At 37.3% G+C, this 18,847-nt stretch overlaps 1 protein-coding gene across 3 annotated transcripts in view; it reads left to right on the top strand.

The window, feature by feature from the left end:
- The window catches only part of ATF2 (activating transcription factor 2), a 40,092-nt gene extending 28,497 nt beyond the window's left edge, over positions 1-11,595 (top strand). For all 3 annotated transcript variants that reach the window (XM_068195933.1, XM_068195932.1, XM_068195934.1), the window contains 2 exons: positions 2,265-2,370; positions 8,944-11,595. In XM_068195933.1, the coding sequence (XP_068052034.1) occupies positions 2,265-2,370; positions 8,944-9,170 (333 nt within the window). In that variant the 3' untranslated portion in view covers positions 9,171-11,595. The remainder of the gene's footprint in view (positions 1-2,264; positions 2,371-8,943) is intronic.
- Positions 11,596-18,847: the final 7,252 nt, after the last annotated feature.

Raw genomic sequence — 18,847 nt, 5'->3', positions numbered from 1 at the left:
CTAGAACTCTGTTCTAGTGTCACAAGTGGTGTGTGCATTGTATATGGTACTGTTGGCACAAGTATTATTGTTATGGAATATACAGCTACCATTGGTCTAGAAATTACCTCCGTCTCTTTTATATAGGAATGCTGATCCATGTTTTTCAAGTTTGCTTTAATGTGAGATAATGTATTTGCTTTTTGTATTTTTACTAGCAGCAGTCTTAATATTTTTAATACAGCTGACATTGAGCTATAAACTGTATTATAAAAATTTTTCATAAACATATAATTTTACTTCCACAGATGAACAGCAACTTCATCATGTGCTGTTTGTATATAAAATTCTTCCTTAAAATGTGGGAGACATAATAGAAAATTTCTGCAAACCTTTTCATGATTGCCAGAGTTCCTTTGAACTAACAGAACTATATTTCATAGTCTTGGACACTGTTGCTTCTGAGGTTATCAGGTGTCTCAAAATTACATCAATGTGGTTTTTTCTACCCAACCTATGTCCGTTCTGTGCAGCTGCCTACGTGGTATCAAGATTTGTGGCTCCTCAGTAAATAACATGGTGAACTAAGGGCAGACAGAGCTGGAGGCAGTAGTCCTGTGCTTTCTTGACAGCCTAAGGTTTCAGGACATGTAATGTCACCTGGTAGAGAATTTGTGGGGCTTTTGGTTGGGTTTCTATCATTGCAAACCTTTTTGTTTACAGTCACATTTTTCTTTCATTACAAATGTCTGTGAAGTCAGATTTTTGGCATCTTCCAGCTTTTGCTTTTAATAAAAAGTTTTTAAAGGGCATTCTACACATAAAAGGACTGAATAGAAAAGGAGACCTTAAGAGGATTTTGCAGGTATAAAGGCTTGAAATTTGTTGTCTTCTAAATGGAGAGAGAGAGAACACAAAAGAGGAGCTTTTCTTTGAACAGTCTGATATTTTAGTTACTTAGTGTAATTAAACCTAATAAGTTCTGTTCTGGAAGAATTGTTTTCTTTTGGCATCCTTTAACTTGTAATTCATCTAATCTCTGGCTGCATTGCCTTACTTCTTGCTTGCAAGTAAATTGGTTGACTTTCTTGTAGTTTATTTTGCCGATAATTTCAGATTCAATCTAGTTTTCCTCTGTTGTTTTTTTTTTTTCTTTAACTTGCTTCTAAATGCATAAACATAAGCATTTACTAAATAATTATGTCACATGTGTGGTATATTACAATAAGATGCCAAGGTTTTATACTTCAAGTAACTTCAAGTGTTAATGGAAAAGATTTATATTCAAAATGAAATAACCCATGAAAAACACATACTGTGTCCAGATACGGGGATCACAAAGCATTACAGATAACTTGATTCATAAATATTTTTCTACTCTACAAAGTGAAAGTGGGTCTGTCAAAATGCCATACCATCCTTAATTTGGATTGTCACATCCAATGCAGTTACGTAGCACTCCTCATCTCTAGTCACCAAGCTGCTTTCCAGGGAAGGTAAGTATTGCAGTTCTCCAGTTTACAAATGGGGAAGGTGAAGCACAAAACAGTGAAATGACCTTGCTCAAGGTCACCCAACAGTGGAAAGGCAGAGTCTGGAAATGAATCCAGGTGCTGGATTGTGCAGCTGCTGTCTCTTAGATTGCACTGTGCCTTAGCGACACAAGCTGACATCTCCGGATTTTGTCATTATTATCAATGATTCCTTCAGAGACCATGTTTATGTATGGCTGCCAAAATAAAAATCAGTCTGGAGATCAACCAATATTTGCTAAATTATTTTCCACTATGTGAGATTTTCTTTTTTGAAGTCCAAGTATAAATAGAGTCACTAAAAAATTATTCTCCATTGGCTTTTTGGATTTTCTTGTCTATTTTTCCCTTTTTTTTAGTGTTAGCTATGACATCTGTTAAAATGTGTGGAGCTAAATGTAGGTTTACTCTGATTAGAATTCATCACAAAACCTTCCAGAAGAGTCTGACGGTAGCTGGATCATGTGAATGAGACTATATGTAGACTCTGCATCTGCAAACTGAAAAACATATGTTGTATTTTTTTAAAAAACCCAAACATTTCCCATAAATGTAACAAAGCTAGCCAAGTTTCAGCTAATATTTGCATTTTCTAAGATAAATATATACATATTTGCAATATATACCAAATTGAAACTTCTTGTATTTCAGCTGCCTCTAAATGAACAACTGAAAATCCTGTAAAACTTACTGCTTACCTTCAAAACGTGTGTTGTTTGAGCCTGTAAAGTGCATAACTTTCTTCTCCTTTAGAATGAAGTCACCCTGCTGAGAAATGAAGTGGCACAGCTGAAACAGCTTCTTCTGGCTCATAAAGATTGCCCTGTAACTGCCATGCAGAAGAAATCTGGCTATCATAGTGAGTAATGTTCCATTACCTATAGCCTGAGGCTGCATCAATGAAATACTGCCAAAATGAACTGAATGAGCATTAAAATTGAGAAGTGCAGTGCTAATATCACATATATTACATTAAAGATCTTTTTTTTATAATCTTGAAGTTATTGGAAGACAGGAAGTATTACATGATAATTAAAAATATATGTTTAAGTCAAAATTGAATTGTTGCATAACATTGAAAGGTTTATGTTGGTTTAATGAATGCATATGATAATTAGCAGTTAAGGACTATCAGTTACTACACCTGCTTTGGAAAATATAATTAAAGTATTAAGAGCACACGATAAACCATTTTTTATACTTTATCATAGCCTAATACAGTGAAAGGTCCTTGTGGGTGTTTTTCCTTCATTGTAATGAGATTTCCATAGAGGTACTATAACAGCTGTCCTCATTTACCATAACATTCAGGATCAGTCGAGCCATTAAAATAATCAGATGCAGGTTCATGGCTCCTACTGTACAATGTCTTCTAGACTGTTTTGATATCCACATTAAGTGACTGCTTTTCTATAGAGAGGGTGTTTTTAAAGTTCTGGTATTGAGGGGAATACTGACACTGTCAATACCAATATTTTCTAATCCTTATTTTTATTTTAAGTTGTTCTATTTACTTTTCATCCTTCCAGCATTTTAAAGGTTAATTATGCTTTCCTGACTTGTAGCTTCCTTTTTGGCTGTGATACACAGTGCCAGAACCAGCTGCTGCTGCTGTAGGATAAATGGCCAATTTTGTCCATTGTACACAAATTTGTTACAAATAACTGAGCTGGGAATGCATTAGGCAACATTCATAATATATAACCCACAGCTTTCGTTTTTATGATTTAGTGATATTTCAAGATATTTGTAAATGTGAAGATTGTTTCTGCCATATGTAGCCACTTCATTTTAATTTGCCAGTGTCAGTAATTCAGGAGAATAAAGGAACATTTTGTACTGCATGCAAACAGATCCTCAGGTGCTTGCGATAAAACTTAATAGCCACCATCTTTACTTGTAGTCATTGTAAGCAATTTCATCAGAATGGGCAATATTTTTTAATTTAAAAGATTCAGGAGATTTAGCGGCTCTGTATTGCCATATATATTTGGAATACTGATTTTGTCAGTTTTGAGCTTATAAATCTTGGTCCTTTGATCTCCAGTCATTTTGACAAGACAGAAAATAGCATCTTGGAGTAAATTGGAACAGTATAGAAATACGTTTGGGATTTATATTAACAATGATTGCTGCAGGGATGAGGCCATTATGGCTCCCATCTGACAGAACAACATAATTTCATACAGAAGCTACTAGGGGGATAGCATTATGCATGCAAGGTTTTTAACCAAAAAAAACCCACACAAAAACCCCATAGGTTTCTTAAATGTTGATGTTTGAGGATTCATATTCCTGAATTGGGATGTGAAATATTTCATCATAAGTCATAAACTGTCAAAGTGAATCCATGCTAAGGATTTCTTTGTTGAAGGATTAGTGAATGGCCTATCTAGTAGGGCTTCTTTGCAGCCCTCAGTAAAGGACTGTGCTTCTGATTCAGTAAAGAATACAAAATGAATCAGACCTAAAATACTAATCAGTGGCAAAAGCCTACATTTTAGAGGAAAATAGTATTTTGCAAGGAAATTGGAAGCATAGCTCAGTTTCTTGAAAAGTCTGTTGAAAGTAAAAGCTTAACATAAATGATAGTTGTAATGCCATCCCTCTGAAAGGATTTTGTCACATTATCTCTGCATTAATTTTGTTAGGAAAGTATGTTGGCTAAGTGACATATCCACAGTACAGTTTATGAGAGAAAAAAATGGTTTCAGTCAATATGTTCATGAAAATGGTGTTCCTATAAAGTGTATTTAAATAAACATATTACATCCATCAAATAATCAAAGCTGAATTGCTTCAGAAATGTAGTGAGTGGTTTAACAGTCTTGTTTCTGGAAGAAATTGAAGACCCCAGCTTAAAGAGCTCCTGCAGTGCTGAATATTGTGCACTGCATAGACCACATTTTAACAGCCAAGTGCACAATTTGATGGCTTTTCATGTATTATGCTCTTAAATAGGAACAAATAATCGATTACTTGGCCTTTACTTTTACATATCTTTTAAGATCTTTTGTATTTCCCAGACACATTTTTTCTCAGGCCAAGTGAAAAGCATGACAGTGTACGTAGCCCTTTCTTCTAAAATTGTTTTCAGGATCATATTTTCCTTATTTTAACATCTTGTGCCTGCTTCAAAAGAGGATGCCATCAGGACAGAGAAACCAGAAAAATGGATATTGTACTTTGAGTCAGCCTCAAAAAAACTCAGCCAGCTTAAACTTTTTTATTTTCCAGACAAGGATGCTATTGGTTCTGACTGCATCTTCAGCTCTAGATTGGAAAGGTGCTCTGTATACAAGATATCTAGATGCTGTTCGTTTATTTTTCATGTTATCTTCTGTACTAGATAATTTCTAAAAGTCTTCTACAATACTCCATTTTGTTAGGATTTTTATGGGCTTGTGGTAGGACAAAAGTGAAAACTAGTGAGAAGAAAATGTGTTGTATTCAGAGGTTTTTTTTAAAGGGGGAAAGAGTTTTTTATTTTTTCATATTTTTCACAAGGACATGACAAGGACACAAGTAATACTCCAGAGCATTTGTTCAAAGCAGAATATAAAAGAAGAGAGATAGAGGATGCAGTGTAGGAGGCGTTAAATGGGGTGGTTTGTGCTCTTTCTGTAGCTAGTTTTGAAAAGGAAGATAGAAGGTGACTAACCAGTTTCAGACCTTGAATGATTTGAACCTCTCAAACCACTGTGTTCCTGCAGCCTGTTCTGGACAGGCAATGCTGCTTCCGTGCCTGCAGGGGATATTGACAAAGACAGCTCCCTGGAAAAAAGCATTTCTAGGCTTAGGTCCCTCTGGGACCTGATGAGAATTACTATGAGCCTTCTTCCTTGTTAGTGATTACCAGGGGAGTGAAAGGAATTCAGGATCATGTCAGTGCTTGTGTACTCACTCCTCTTTTGGTGTAGGTGGGTTTTTTCTTCTGAAGACTGAAATCCCTCCCTCTTTGTTTGCTTACCTTACTGAAAGCTGTTGGCAAGCAATGCTTACTGTTGTGGTAACGCAGTTGATAAAAAGCAAATAGCAGCAATGTTTGGCTACTTCAAAGGGGTACTTTTAGTATCTCCTCAAAAGTCTGTGCCTGTTTTGGTGCTCTTTAAATCCTTCCTGTAGCCCAGTCTAGCCCACATTGTGTTCCATATCCAAAGTGGCTTGTTCCTCATGACACAGCCTGTCTAGGAGATATTGTAGCCTTCAGGAAAGTTCACATGATGTAGCTCTGTAAACCTTCAGCCTTCTAATATACAGCAAACATTTTTTCTATGAATTAATTTCAAATTTGGACTGTGCTTTTTCTTTGATTTGAGGCAAAGCTGGGGAAGCCATTAAAAAGCTAAAATGCTTTTTTTTTTTTATTGTTAACTACGGTATGATTCTGTTACATATCAGTTGCTCTTTTGAAATCACAGTCCTGTGCCTGGCAATTCTTTGGTCAACTAAGAAGAAAAAAAGAAAAAAAAATCTGTCAGAATTCAAGTATGACTTTTCTGTCTTCTTCTAGAAGCCTTTGTTCTTCATTCCCAATCTTCAGGCTTAAGAAAATAAGCCACCTCTGTAAGAGGATGACTTTTAAAAACCTTCTATATTCGTTGAGTAGATTTTCTTGTTTGTTATTATTTCTCCAAATGGAGGTTTTCTTCAGTTTTTGGCCATTGTTCCTGTAAAGTTAGGAAAGGACATTAGGAAGGACACTGAAAAAATTCAAATAGCTATTCATTAGGCTGTCACCTCATTTCTAAGTATTGGTTTGTAGTTATTGCAAGGATTTATGCTTCCAGTCCAGTTTATTACCATAAATTAGTGTTAGCTCTGTGTCTTATATAATCACCTGTCTGCTGTAGGCTCCCCTTCTCTGCCCCCTGGCATCTGAAAATACCTGAATGGTATAATTTTGTGTCTTCAGCACAGCATGTTTGTTTATCTGCTCTATGATAGGAACACTGCTCTTGTACATTGGTGGTCATCTCTGTACTCATAACTGTTTCTTACATTGCTTATAGGATCTTTCAGAGCCCATAAAAATCAGAAAACCAGGCCTCTCTCATGTTCTTTACCACTGTGATATTATTACAGACATTTCTTTTGAGTTCAGAAATATGTGTTAAGGAAGACAGAACAGCGGAAGACCTTCCTTCTCTGGCTGAAATATAGTGATGTACTTCAACTTCTTCTTTGTCTCTGGCTCATAGCATTTAAAACTAACCATTTTTATTGAGAATGAGGAGGTTTTGGACAGCACAGACATTGGGAATCAGCAAAAGAAGCTGATAGGCAGATGGAGATTCATTGGAGGATAACAGCAGTTCTGAAGAGGAGGAGCAGGTGTTTCAGCAGAGATACTGTATTTGATTCGTGTCATCCCACTTGCTGCCATTTCATTCTGTCTGAGGAAAAAATATGCTACTCTCATAACTAGTAATGGAGTATTTTTCAGGAAGTGGCACTAGGGTTTCTTTTTTTAACCATGTTTGCATGTGTTCCTTCTTGCTTGTTTTTACATGAGATCTTGTAGGTTTTGATAGAGGTATGGTAAACATTACATCCTGTTGAATACTTTTAACTGAATTAGCCCTTGTTCATTTTCTTTCTGTTCTTGAATGGGCAAACTCTCCTAAGGGTCACAAATGCCTTTTGGAAATATCTTAATTTTGTTGCACTTGCTGTATACAGTTATTATGAAAGCTTTGGATATGCAGTACTTGTCAGCAGATCTAGTTCAGTGTCATCAGTATCGCTCTCCTTAAATGTTTGAAAGATCTGTTTTTTAAAAAGTGCAGGATCTGTAAAACAGTTGCCCTTGTGGATAAGAGCATTCTAACTTCCAAGCTATTACATCCATGCTCTTTTAGTGGAGTTGTAGGAGAGATTGCCACCTTGCTCCTGTAGGCAGTATTTCTTAGAAACAAATTTAGCAGTTTCCTTGCTTACCCATCCTTTTTGACCTTACCATTCTTTTCTAGAAGCAGGCAATAATAGAACAATTGCTCTCAAGCTTTGAAGAGGAATTTGTTCTTCGTATGCATAGGGCTGCTCTTTATATTGGGGTCTTGACTTGCTAAGTTAGTACGTTTTCTTACCCATAGCTAGCATGTCATATAAACCTCAGTAAAACATAAACATTTCATTATTGCTTTTTGACACTTAATGTTCCTTTTAGTTGCTGCTGTTAGCTTGGCTTTTTGTGGCAATGAGGGCATGATAGCACAGCGTTGCTTGTCTCCCCAAGTTAGTGTCATCCTTTCCCATCGTTTCTCTGAGACACTTCTGAACTTGTAGGCCACTCTCAAGCAAATCTGAAAGGGATTGCAAAGACAAGACTAGAGAAGATCAAGCTTTATTCCATTGCTTTGTCCCAAGCAATAGTTCATGCCTGCTTCTGGCTATGTGTTTGTATCATGGTAGTCAGTAGGAGTTTAAAAGGGACTTGCAGTATCCACCTGGGTACTGGTTTTGGTCTGTTTATAAAACCGGTGTGAAAAGTATTTGCAAACATTAAGTAGCACAAAGTGATACAAAGAAGTTATAATGAAATTCAGCATTAATATTTCTATTTTTGAGTGAAAAACAGTAGGATAATAATCTGTTCTTGGTTTTTTTAGTTTTGAATTCAGCTTTCAGTTTGGCAGTGTCTGCATAATACCTTGGCTAACTTCTGCAGCTCTGGAAAAAATAATGATTTTACCATGACTAGAATGTCTGTGCTAGAGGGACATTTTAAGTCATGATCATTTTGGAAATTCAAGTTTTGCCCAGTGATAATTTTTTTTCCATGACAGAGGGTAAGCAGGTTAAAAAAATTAGGTAATTCTGTGGCTAATTCACTTTGGTTATGTGGAGAACACCTGAAATACTCTGAAAATATTTTTAAAACCAGTTTTAACAATTTTACAACCTATTGAGAGACATTTGTAAAGTTATGGAACTTCATTCTGTTAAAAGAATGGGGGCTGTAAACTTGTGTAAGCCTCGTCCAGTAAATATAGTGGTGTAAGTAATATTTTTTGGTATGTCTTACTCATGATCGCCAATATTTATTACTGAATGTAGAATTATTTTTGTTTGATTACTAAGCAGACACAATAAATAGCATTTTTTAGTCTGGATAATGTGAATAATGCTTATTGATGTGAACATGCATCATTAGAATTAGGCATAGTACCCACTGGCTGATTTACTAGGCAGGAAATTTTAATCATGGCTTTGAAGATATGAAAATACTCTGGTTTCCTGAATAGTCCATACTGCAGTCTGGTTTTTCTGCTTACAAAGTAGTATTTTCTTTTAAAAAAATGGGAATAAGCTTGTTTTGCAATTTATGCTGCATTGCAGCACAAGTGTTAGTTATTTAGGGGGTGATTGCTGTTACTGGGAGGAGGTGCTGTGCGCTCCGGGACAGAATAAATGAGTTGTTGTTGTTCAGCTGCAGATAAAGATGACAGCTCGGAGGACATCTCGGTGCCCAGCAGCCCGCACACAGAAGCGATCCAGCACAGCTCCGTCAGCACTTCCAACGGCGTGAGCTCCACGTCCAAGGCGGAGGCGGTGGCCACCTCGGTGCTCACACAGATGGCGGACCAGAGCACGGAGCCCGTGCTGTCCCAGATCGTCCTTGCGCCTCCCTCCCAGGCCCAGCCGTCAGGAAGTTGATTAAAAACTTGCGTTGCATCAGTTCCTTAGATACACATCTGTGACTTTAAAGGGAAACCAACAACAGACCAGTCTCCATCTAGGAGAAATTGTAGCTTACAATTATTAATTTTTAAAAATCCAACTTAAATTTGGCTTTAACGATTGGCAGATGGAAATAAGACAGAACACCAGTTCTAGTCTCTTTGCAAAAGACTTTTTTTTTTTAAGTATTAGTTTTACTAGTTATTTTTTGTGCTTAATGTGTAAAGTGTGTGTACAGTACAATGTGGTTTATTTCATTTTTAATTTGGTATTATTTTAACAAACATTGGGGTGAATTACTGAAGGTCATCCCCAAGACTGTGATAGGAATATTATGTGACATTTTTATACCAAAGGTCTGCATAGTCCCTATTGACTTTGTAAAGTTAACAAGGTCATAAAGCACTAGGCAAGAGAAAGACAGTAACAGTAAATTTGCTTTTAGTCTTTTTGCCTTTTTGTTGTTTTGCACATTATGAGAGGAAGAACATTGGAAGAAAAACATTTGGGTTTTTTATGTATAGCATTTTGGTTGGCTTTTAACTGTTGGGGTCTTTAATTTGTTTAATAGGGCCAGTACAGTATATGAGATACAGTACTTATGCACATACCAATCCTAGATGAGGATCATTACTAAATAGATTTGATTTTTTTTTAATTGATATCAGGTGGGTTTTTTCCCCACTCCAACACTTGATTCTGGTGGGAGGAGAGCTTTAATTCTCCAGTCAGAATAGATATCTATAACCACCCCTTGTTGCTAGGCTGAAACCAGTAAGCATATTGTAAAATACAGGGTTATCAAATACGGAATACTTGTTGTTCCAAAGTAGGTTGGTATTTTGTGGATTTTTGAGTCGCAGACTAAGGAGTTTACTCATGGTTTTGGATGCCAGAAAAGCCTAAAATCCTTCTTCAGACAACTCGACTTTTTTTTGTCATTGTCTTGTATTTGCAAGCTAACTTGTACTTAATTCTTGTGTAAGCACTGTCATCTTTTAGTAGCAAAAATTTTGATACCTTTCTTGTGGGAAAAAAAATCAGTATCTACCGTATCTTGGAAACAATGTAATTATAATGTGGTGTGTGTGGTGTGTGTGTGAGAATGGTTCAGTAGTTAATGCCAGCAGTCTTTTGCTTGAATGTTTAAAGATGCCTTCAATGTGATGCTGGCTGATAGGTGATTGCAGTTTTAAGATGTTATTTACTGTGCGAACTTGGATAACTAACATTCCATGATGTAGTTTGTTTCTGATGAGATGATTGTAGGTACACTTTTTCTCATTATCCAATCATCTGTAGGATATTGAGTTTTTTAAATGTGCCATTATCTATTTTGATTCTGTACTCATGTTCAAAATACAGTACAATATTTTACAATAGATTAAGTTGTTTTAAAAAAAGTAGATGTGTGCTTTCAGGTCAGAAAACTTTGTATAATAGCAAAAACAGATGCATAGTAGCAACTGGCAGTAAAGCAGGATTCCATTATGTATATAACAAAGATTTAATGCATTTATAATGGGTTGTGTAGTTCATTTGCTCTTCCTTCTCCACACTATACCATGCGTTTTTTAAGTGTCAGTGCCATCAGATTTCTATTTGGTTCAGTTTTAAATCTAAAAATGTAATTGATTCACAGGAAAATGTAATTTCTGCAATATATATACAACCATACTGTAATGAAAACTGGACAAAGAAGTATCTAAGTCATATATGTATCATTGCAGGGCTTTAAGCATGAAAATATTAGGGAATTTAAATATTTTGTATTTTAAAACTAAGAAAGTTGTGTTGATAACCTCATGTGTTTAAAAGTCTTACTTTCCCAATTTCAAGATAAAAAGTTGTAACAGTTATTGAACGTTTCCAGGATGGTTAAATACAATGGACCTCTTGCGAGAAAGAAATTAATTGCAAAGGCACAAAGTGTGAATTCTGCAAGAAAGCTCTACAGTCACTTTTCATTGTAGTTTTGGTGGACTAGATGCGGCCTCGTTGATCATACTATAATTTGCCCTCCTAAACACAAAGGCTTTTAAATCATTTAAGTGGAGTTTTTTTTATAACAAAACTGTTGCGCTTGTAAAATAAGTCTACCTAAGTGTATAGGAGATGTGTAAACAGTTAATGAATTTAACAGTGGGGCTGGAAAAAGAACCATTAAAATCTGTGTTCAGCAAATAGAGAAAAGGTATTAGCCGTACTACCATGGATTCCGTTTTGAGACGTTGTCACACTACTTCTGTACTTAGCATTTTGGGTCTTTACATATGACATGTTTCACAAACTGTACTGTTTTCTTTTATGTGCAGTTTGCATGAGTAAATCATCAAAGAGAATAAAATCTATCTTTAAGTTATGTTCCTATTTTAATGAAATTATAATTGTTCTAAAAGGCCGCACTGTCTTCAGACTTCTTTCTTCATCCTTGCAATTATCAGCGCTTTTCTGGAAGTCATTACTGTCATGTCACAGTGATGTTATGTAACAAGAACACTTATGTTTCTTGAGAAAATAAGGTAAATGCCATTGCTCTGCAGCTGAGCTCCAGCAGCTGCTGAGGAACAAGCATTGTATCATTAGTTCCAGGAGCCAAATCCACAGATAAATGAGTTCATAAACATAGCTTGGTGATCCCAGATGTTGCTCAGCCATTCCTGGTCGCCCTGAGTTCCACAGCAAAAGTGCTGTGTGTACTCAGAATTTCCACCTAACTTCCAGTTATTTTAATCTTATTTCAATACACATGAAGCCAGAAATAACAGCTGTAATCAATTGAATGGCTCACAGTTGTGTTGTCAAGGGTTCAGAAAAAATCATGCCCTCACACCTGATGTTTAGAATAGTAAAAATGGTTTGGGCTTATTTGTGGATGTTAGAAACATGCGTGGAATGGCACATTCTGTTACCATTTGAAAAACTCATGCCAGAGCCACAGTACAGAGGCTTTGGAGGAAACAAAAGGGTAAAGTTGCTGTGTGTCTGCATTTGTTCCGTATATAGACCAAATGAAGTGAAGCTGCACACAACTTTTAACCCAATATGAGAAAAATAATGTGTGAGGCCTTCCTTGCATCATTATGTTCTTTTTCTGACTATGAGTTGTGATGGTGTCTCCAAGGGAACAAAAGGCTGTATACTCGGGGCAAGGGGTATGAGGGGTGGAGAACCAGCCCGCTTCTTAATGTCTGCTGTAAAAAGACTTAGGTTTATATCCTAATTATTCAGTCTAAGTAAGGGATTTTTTTCTGTTTGCAATGGTAAGAGTGGCTGGGCCTCTAAAAGGAAGGTATTGCACTGAGAGAAGGAGGTGACAGAAGTGTGGGATGAACAGTGATTTCAGCTATCTGAATTACAGGAGTAATTTGCTTAGAGACAGACACAAACATTTTAATTGGTCATCATAAATGATAATGAGGAGAAAGCATAGTGAAATTAAGTGTATCCTAATAAAGTAAGGTATGTTAAATTGCACTGAAGGAAACTTGAGCAATGCTTTTTGACATGATTAATATACTCATGACAATGTGTATAATGAAGGCTGTTTGCATTTATATGCTGCCTGTTGCTTCCCTCAGTAGAGGCATAATTGGAACTGTGCTCATTTACACTGCAGAACAGAACAGTCAGTGTAAGATTGGTTTGCAGTAGTCTTTACATTTGTTTTTAACCATTGTATCAAAAGTAAGACAGCTATGATTTATTTAACCAGTTTTGTGTAACGCTGTGTAGGACTAGTTTGGGCAATTTTATCATGAAATTATCAAAGTTTCATATTCTTCAGTGGTAACATTCCTTTTAATTTTAGGGTTTAATGTGACTTTTTTTTTTCCTCTCTTCTTTTATTTTTTCTTCCTTTATGGAATGTAGGATCATGGCCTGTCTTTACTTTCTTCCTGTTCAAAATATTTTTCTTTGTGTAATGAGCCCCAGAAAGTGCTTATGATATTCAATGTGGGATTCTTTCTTTTTTCATATTGCTTCCTCCTGGGTTGTATTAACCCTCTATAGCAAACTTCCATTTCTAGAAGTCAGAAAAGGAATTTCCGCACACTTTGTACCTTGTCTTCAGCTAAAATAGATATGAGAAGCTTATGTTATCTTGATATTTACATCTTCCTAGCTAAGATACATTATAAAATATATATTTAGGTATGGAAGGACCTTGGAGTGTTACAAAAGATTTCATTACAGATGCTGTGCACAACTAATGAGTGCATGTTGTATGCTGAGGGCTTCATAACTCTGTAAAGTGCAACCCTCTCCAAATAAGAGTTTTTAACTTCCTAGGTGTGGGGTGAGTTATCATCTAATCACATGGCTGTCCATAGAAGAAGAAGATGCATAATCTAAATCCAGTTTCTGTAATTACTGTGTTTTAACCCTTGCTCAAAATCTATCCCTCTTCCATTTTCTGTAATGATGTGTATTGTTATAAGCACTTTATCCTGTTCGTTTTTGGGGGGACGAGGAGGCACAGGAGAGGAGGTTCTTATGTTTTTAGATAAACTACCTGTAACTTAATTTAATTGGGGATGAATAGTTAATTAGAAAAGTGTTGTAAAATCATTACACAAGGACAATTATAATTTTTAGTCCACAGATAAAGAGACAGTAGCTTAAACTGCATAGACTGATTAGAAATACTAACAAGCATAGAAGGTACAGAATAGCTTGAAGCAAAGAAAAGGAGTCATGCTTCTAGGAACTCTTCTTTGGTTTTATTACCAACAGCAGAAACAGAGCAGGACAGAGAGTAGGCAGTATTTGTAACCACCTTGGGCAGCAGGGCCTGGTGATACTCAGTTTGCAGTTAAGGAGCTTAAAGGAGAGTACTCTGGCTTCAGGAGAACTGTCAGTGCCGGGCTGAGATGAGCTTCAGGAATGAGGGCACTGCCAGGGAGAGCTTTCAGAGAAACAGGATTGCAGGTAGCCATGTTTTCCTGGCCTCACTCTTGCCTGTGGCTATCTCAATACATCAAAGTACAAGCATGAGCTATTACAGCTCCATTCCACACCATCTGTGCCCAGGTGGATGGAATGTGCTGAAAGCTGGTCTGATGGCTTAAGGTCTGTTTTTTCCTACTGCCTAAAATGTTCCTGCTCTCATTTTGTTGCAAGCTACTGCTGGCAGGGTCTGTGAATAGTATTTCCCTCCCCTTAGCTGAATCACTTGTTCTAGACCATTACAGGAGGCAAAAATACTGCCTTTGAGAAACAGCTGGGCTGCTGCATTTTATTAACTGAATGATTTGAAAATTTGCTTATATTTAAAAAAGAAAATGGGAAAATATATCTGTCCTACATCTGGCATTCAAAACAGGAGAAAAAGGAGATGAGCAAGGAGAGAACGAGCCCTCTACCTTAGCAGCAAACTGCCCTGAATAAATTGAGAAGATGAAACTGGGGGGGGGGGGGGGGAGGGCAAACGTCTGCACCAAAAGGTGCTGCATTTCACTGCTCAATTATAGCAGCCCTTTCCTCTGACACAAAGATGCCTTCTGTGAAGATCTGTTTCTTCCAAATGTTTACAGTGGTGTTAGAAGTGTTTTGATCTCACTTGAGGTAAGTAGCATAAACATCCTGTTATTTGTAATGCTGTGTTGAGAAAGATAGTCTTGAAGGTGCTATAATGTATAGTACAGTCATTCTGGCTGTCTGTAAAATGCCAAGAGACTTTATAGTCAGCCTGGCTATGATTAGAAAACAAGCAAAAGGCTAGTATTTCAGTCTTCTTGCTTTCTGTCCTTTCTTTCAGCAGAATTGCTGTAGAGAGCTAATGATTTTTGCTGAAAAAAATACATATTCCTTGTAAATACCGAGGAGATGCTGTCTATTTCACTGGATGGCATTTTGAGCACTTGCTCATTTTGTTGACTATTTAATGACTCTTAAGCTATTTAGTTTGCAATTTTTGTCTTGAATACATGTGTAAATATGCAAAATATTTATTTATCCTGTATCTAACTATTTACCCAAACTTTTTAGAGTCCTGGTTGTAATAGGAATTTACTCTTTTCTAAATTATGCAGTACTCTCTTGAATGCTGTGTAGGAAGGTTGCTGGCCCCAGAGCCTTGAGCTCTGTTCTGGAGGGTGCATAAATCCCACAGGTCTTGTCTATTGAAGAAAATGTCACCCCTTTGTCAGAGTTAGATTGTTACAAACTTTCAAAGATTGAAAACTTTTGGTTTCACATGTCTATTGATTTATTCTAGTCCAGTTTATGTTGCTGGAGAATGGTACTAATCTAAATTTAAACTAAAAAAAAAGTGCAGGTATATAATAAATAAAACTATATAAAGCTGTTTAAAATGTTGCAACACACAATTTTGTAAAATATCTGACTTAAAGCAGCTTTTCTACATTACCAACTTCAAAGAAGCTAGAGCCTGTTTTATGAAGAGGTGAGGATTAATTTTATCTTAGTGAAGTAATGCTCCTTCTATAATGAGTCTTTTCTAAGCAGGTACAAGAGCAGGATCTGATTTAGCCACTGCCAATGACCATCAATGCTTCTGTCAGTAAACATAATTTAGTCAAAGAAAACTTGAGCAGTGCACAGACTTGCTGTGCTTCATCATGTACAGTCTCCTTACTCCTGCTGCAGAGTAAGGGAAATACTCCTGCTTGGTTCAATCTGACACAGAGGTTTACAGATGCCAAACAATGTCGAGTTAAACAATGCCACCTACATGTCACCCCAGGTTGTACCCAGCAGAGCTTCATGGCACCTCTGGGTATGATACATTGTACCCTGCACAGATTAAAAATGTAAATCATCTCAGCTTGTACAGGCTGAAACTAAAATGAAACACAGAAAAATATAATATTAATAAGTGAATGTTATTAAATTATTATTTCAGCTCTCTTCCTGAATGGAAACTCTTTTTTATACTGCACTCTGTTTTAAGGGTTTATCCAAAAATAACACAGGAAATACTGTATATAGTTACTGGAGCAAGGCATTTCTGGCAGATTTCCATGGCCTGCTCCAAGTCTGTGGCTTGGGCTGCATTTGTCTTTCATTTAAAATGTGGAAGAGATTTTTGGTAAGTGCTGACAACAGCTCAAACCCCTACCTACTGACTGGAGGGTTGAAGAGTCGCAAGCAATGGTTAAATAAACAGGATTTATCAATCTGCAAATTAAATGTCTTCTGTTAGTAATATTTTGCTTATACAAGACAATGGATAATAGATTATTAACCGAATGAAGTAAGTAATTTCATTTTGTACTGTTTCCTGCTGTCTGTAACAATCCCAAACCTGTGCATTTCTGGTTTCTCAGGAACAAAATGCCATCTAGTGGTAACTACTGGATATTTTGAGCAAATGCTTTTTTTATATGGACACCAAGTTTTCATATTTTTTTCCTAGTATTCTACACTTCACAGCACATTAAGGTTTTGTGAGAAGAAGATAAAGAGTTCGATGGAAGGTGCAGTCCCCCCAAGCTGGGCCAGCAGTGGTAGGGACACCACACTGCCCTGCTGCTTGGGTGCTCTCTTTCTGCCTCTGCAGCTGGCCTCAGGCAGGTCAGGGAGGTTTCCCCTGCTAAGGGTTGGATAAAATTTCATACCTAGTTGGTAGCCACACCTTACTGTTACTTGATACTAAAATACAATTTGGCCATCGCTGTATGAAAAGAGGTGAAAGCCACCTCTGCTTCCCTGACTGCTCATCTGTCTCTTCTGTATTCCCTCTGGGTTGTCATTCTCCAAGGAGCTCAGGGGAAGCCATCCCTTCCGCTCTTCTAATGAGCTACCAAGGAATGGTATAAGCTTCTCCGTGACATAGTTTACCTCCTTGACTCCTCAGAGTAGACTATAAACTCTAAAAAAAATTAACAAAACTAAAATTTGGCTTCTAGAATAGACTCCTGAAAAAGTAACTGCCATAAACTGGCTTTTAGAGTTGAATAACAGACTTTATTTGTACAGCAAGAATAAGTAATAAAAATAAAACATTATGGTTCTATGTAAATATAATCATAAATGTAAATGGAGCATAGGAGCCCTGCATGTGACATGGGCTCACTGATGAAGATAAGTCTGGCTTTATACCTGAAGCCGACTGAAGAGAGCTGTGCCGTGTTTCATCTTTCCATGGGTTTACACTTCATTGTGACAGAGGTTGTGTAGTTGTTTATGGATCTGCTTTCTCCATGCATTGTTTGAGTTCCTGCATCTGCTGATCCGTGCTGCCATATTCCATTGCACGATGCTGGCAGCAGCAGTTGCCAGGGCTGTAATCAGGCCGAGGTCCGAGACGTGTTCTGCTGGCTGGTGCAGAAATCTAATCTGTCCCACTGACGTCACTGTAGAAGTCTCTGAAGATGGCATGACATCGGTTTGGTGGGCTGGGAAGAAGTTTGTGGGTAGGTAAAGAAATCCTTAACCTTGACTCTTGCTTTGTATGGTATTTGAGTAAACTGAAGCAGACTGAAGCATCTTGTTAACAAGAGCACATAGAGCACAGGTCATTAAAAGGGTCATCTGAGAGTTTGGGCTGCTCTGTGGTCCCCGCTGTTGCTGTGATGCAGCATTTGTGCACTCGTTTGTCCCTCTAGAGTGCTGCTGGTTATTTTCCTAGACACTGGCATTGGCCAGCAGCCAGTGCAGCTGCAGAGAAAGAGGAGGGAGTAGAAACAGGACTAGAGCAGCGCTGGTTTAGTGGGAGTAAATTGTCATGGAAGCACATTTAAGTAGGCAGAACAAGAAGAATTTGGGGAGATTGGCAAATGCAGTCTGAAAAGCACCAACAAATCTGTCTTCTTTGTGCTTGCTAAAAATAGAGGAGGAAATCCCTAGATCTGGGACAATTTCTTAAAGCTAGAATAGTGCCTTTCTCTGAGAAACAACTGCAGTCTTGCAGCTGTTGCAGCTGCATCTGCCCTTCACTCTCAAGTTTTCAGAGCAGCAGGATGCTTTAAGGAGGTTATGATCCGAAGGAAGGCATTCTGTTGTGCACGCAGGAAAGAAATCTTAAGAGCAAGTAGCCCTGCAATCAAAACTTGAAACAAAGGAGAAAGACTAGGGAAAACAACTGTCCAGTAATGATCCACCTGAACTTTGCATCTGTTTTTGAAGCTGTTTATCTCCATACAAAACCAAGTAAAATAGAATACAGTGCCTACACATTCCTTCAAAGAACTGGGCAGAATGCAAGCAATGTTACTTCCAGTGTTTTAGTGGAGACTTTTGTCTTTATATGGCTAATGGTTATATGCTGTAAGGAGGAAATTATTTTAATATGGTATAACATTATAATCTGGACTATTGCTTTTGATTTGAGCACTCAGAAAATAAACTAATTGAATTTTTTGGCCCTTGTTACCCTTGAACAGTTTAAGACACGTTTGTCATGAAAATGCATCCATGTGGGAGCAGAAAGGAGAGCAGTTTTCCCATAGAGGGCCCAAGAAGCTGTTGTCTGTCAACAAGCAGCAAAGTGGCAGATGAAATATTGCTGCAATGCCCACAGAAATGGCGAGGGTCTGGGTCCCTCTGCTCCTGCAATATCGCACAGGGTTTGCCAAAGAGCTTTGCTTGGTTGTAGCTTTTCAAAATGTATTTTCTTGACTTATTGGCCTTTAGGGAAAAAGAAAAAAAAACAAACCCAAACCTCTCTGGAAAGTGCTTCCCTTATC

The sequence above is a fragment of the Anomalospiza imberbis genome, chromosome 7 (assembly GCF_031753505.1).
Source record: "Anomalospiza imberbis isolate Cuckoo-Finch-1a 21T00152 chromosome 7, ASM3175350v1, whole genome shotgun sequence".
NCBI classification, from domain to species: domain Eukaryota; kingdom Metazoa; phylum Chordata; class Aves; order Passeriformes; family Viduidae; genus Anomalospiza; species Anomalospiza imberbis.
Note: the sequence above shows the minus strand (reverse complement) of the source record. Positions and strands in the feature narration are given on the sequence as shown.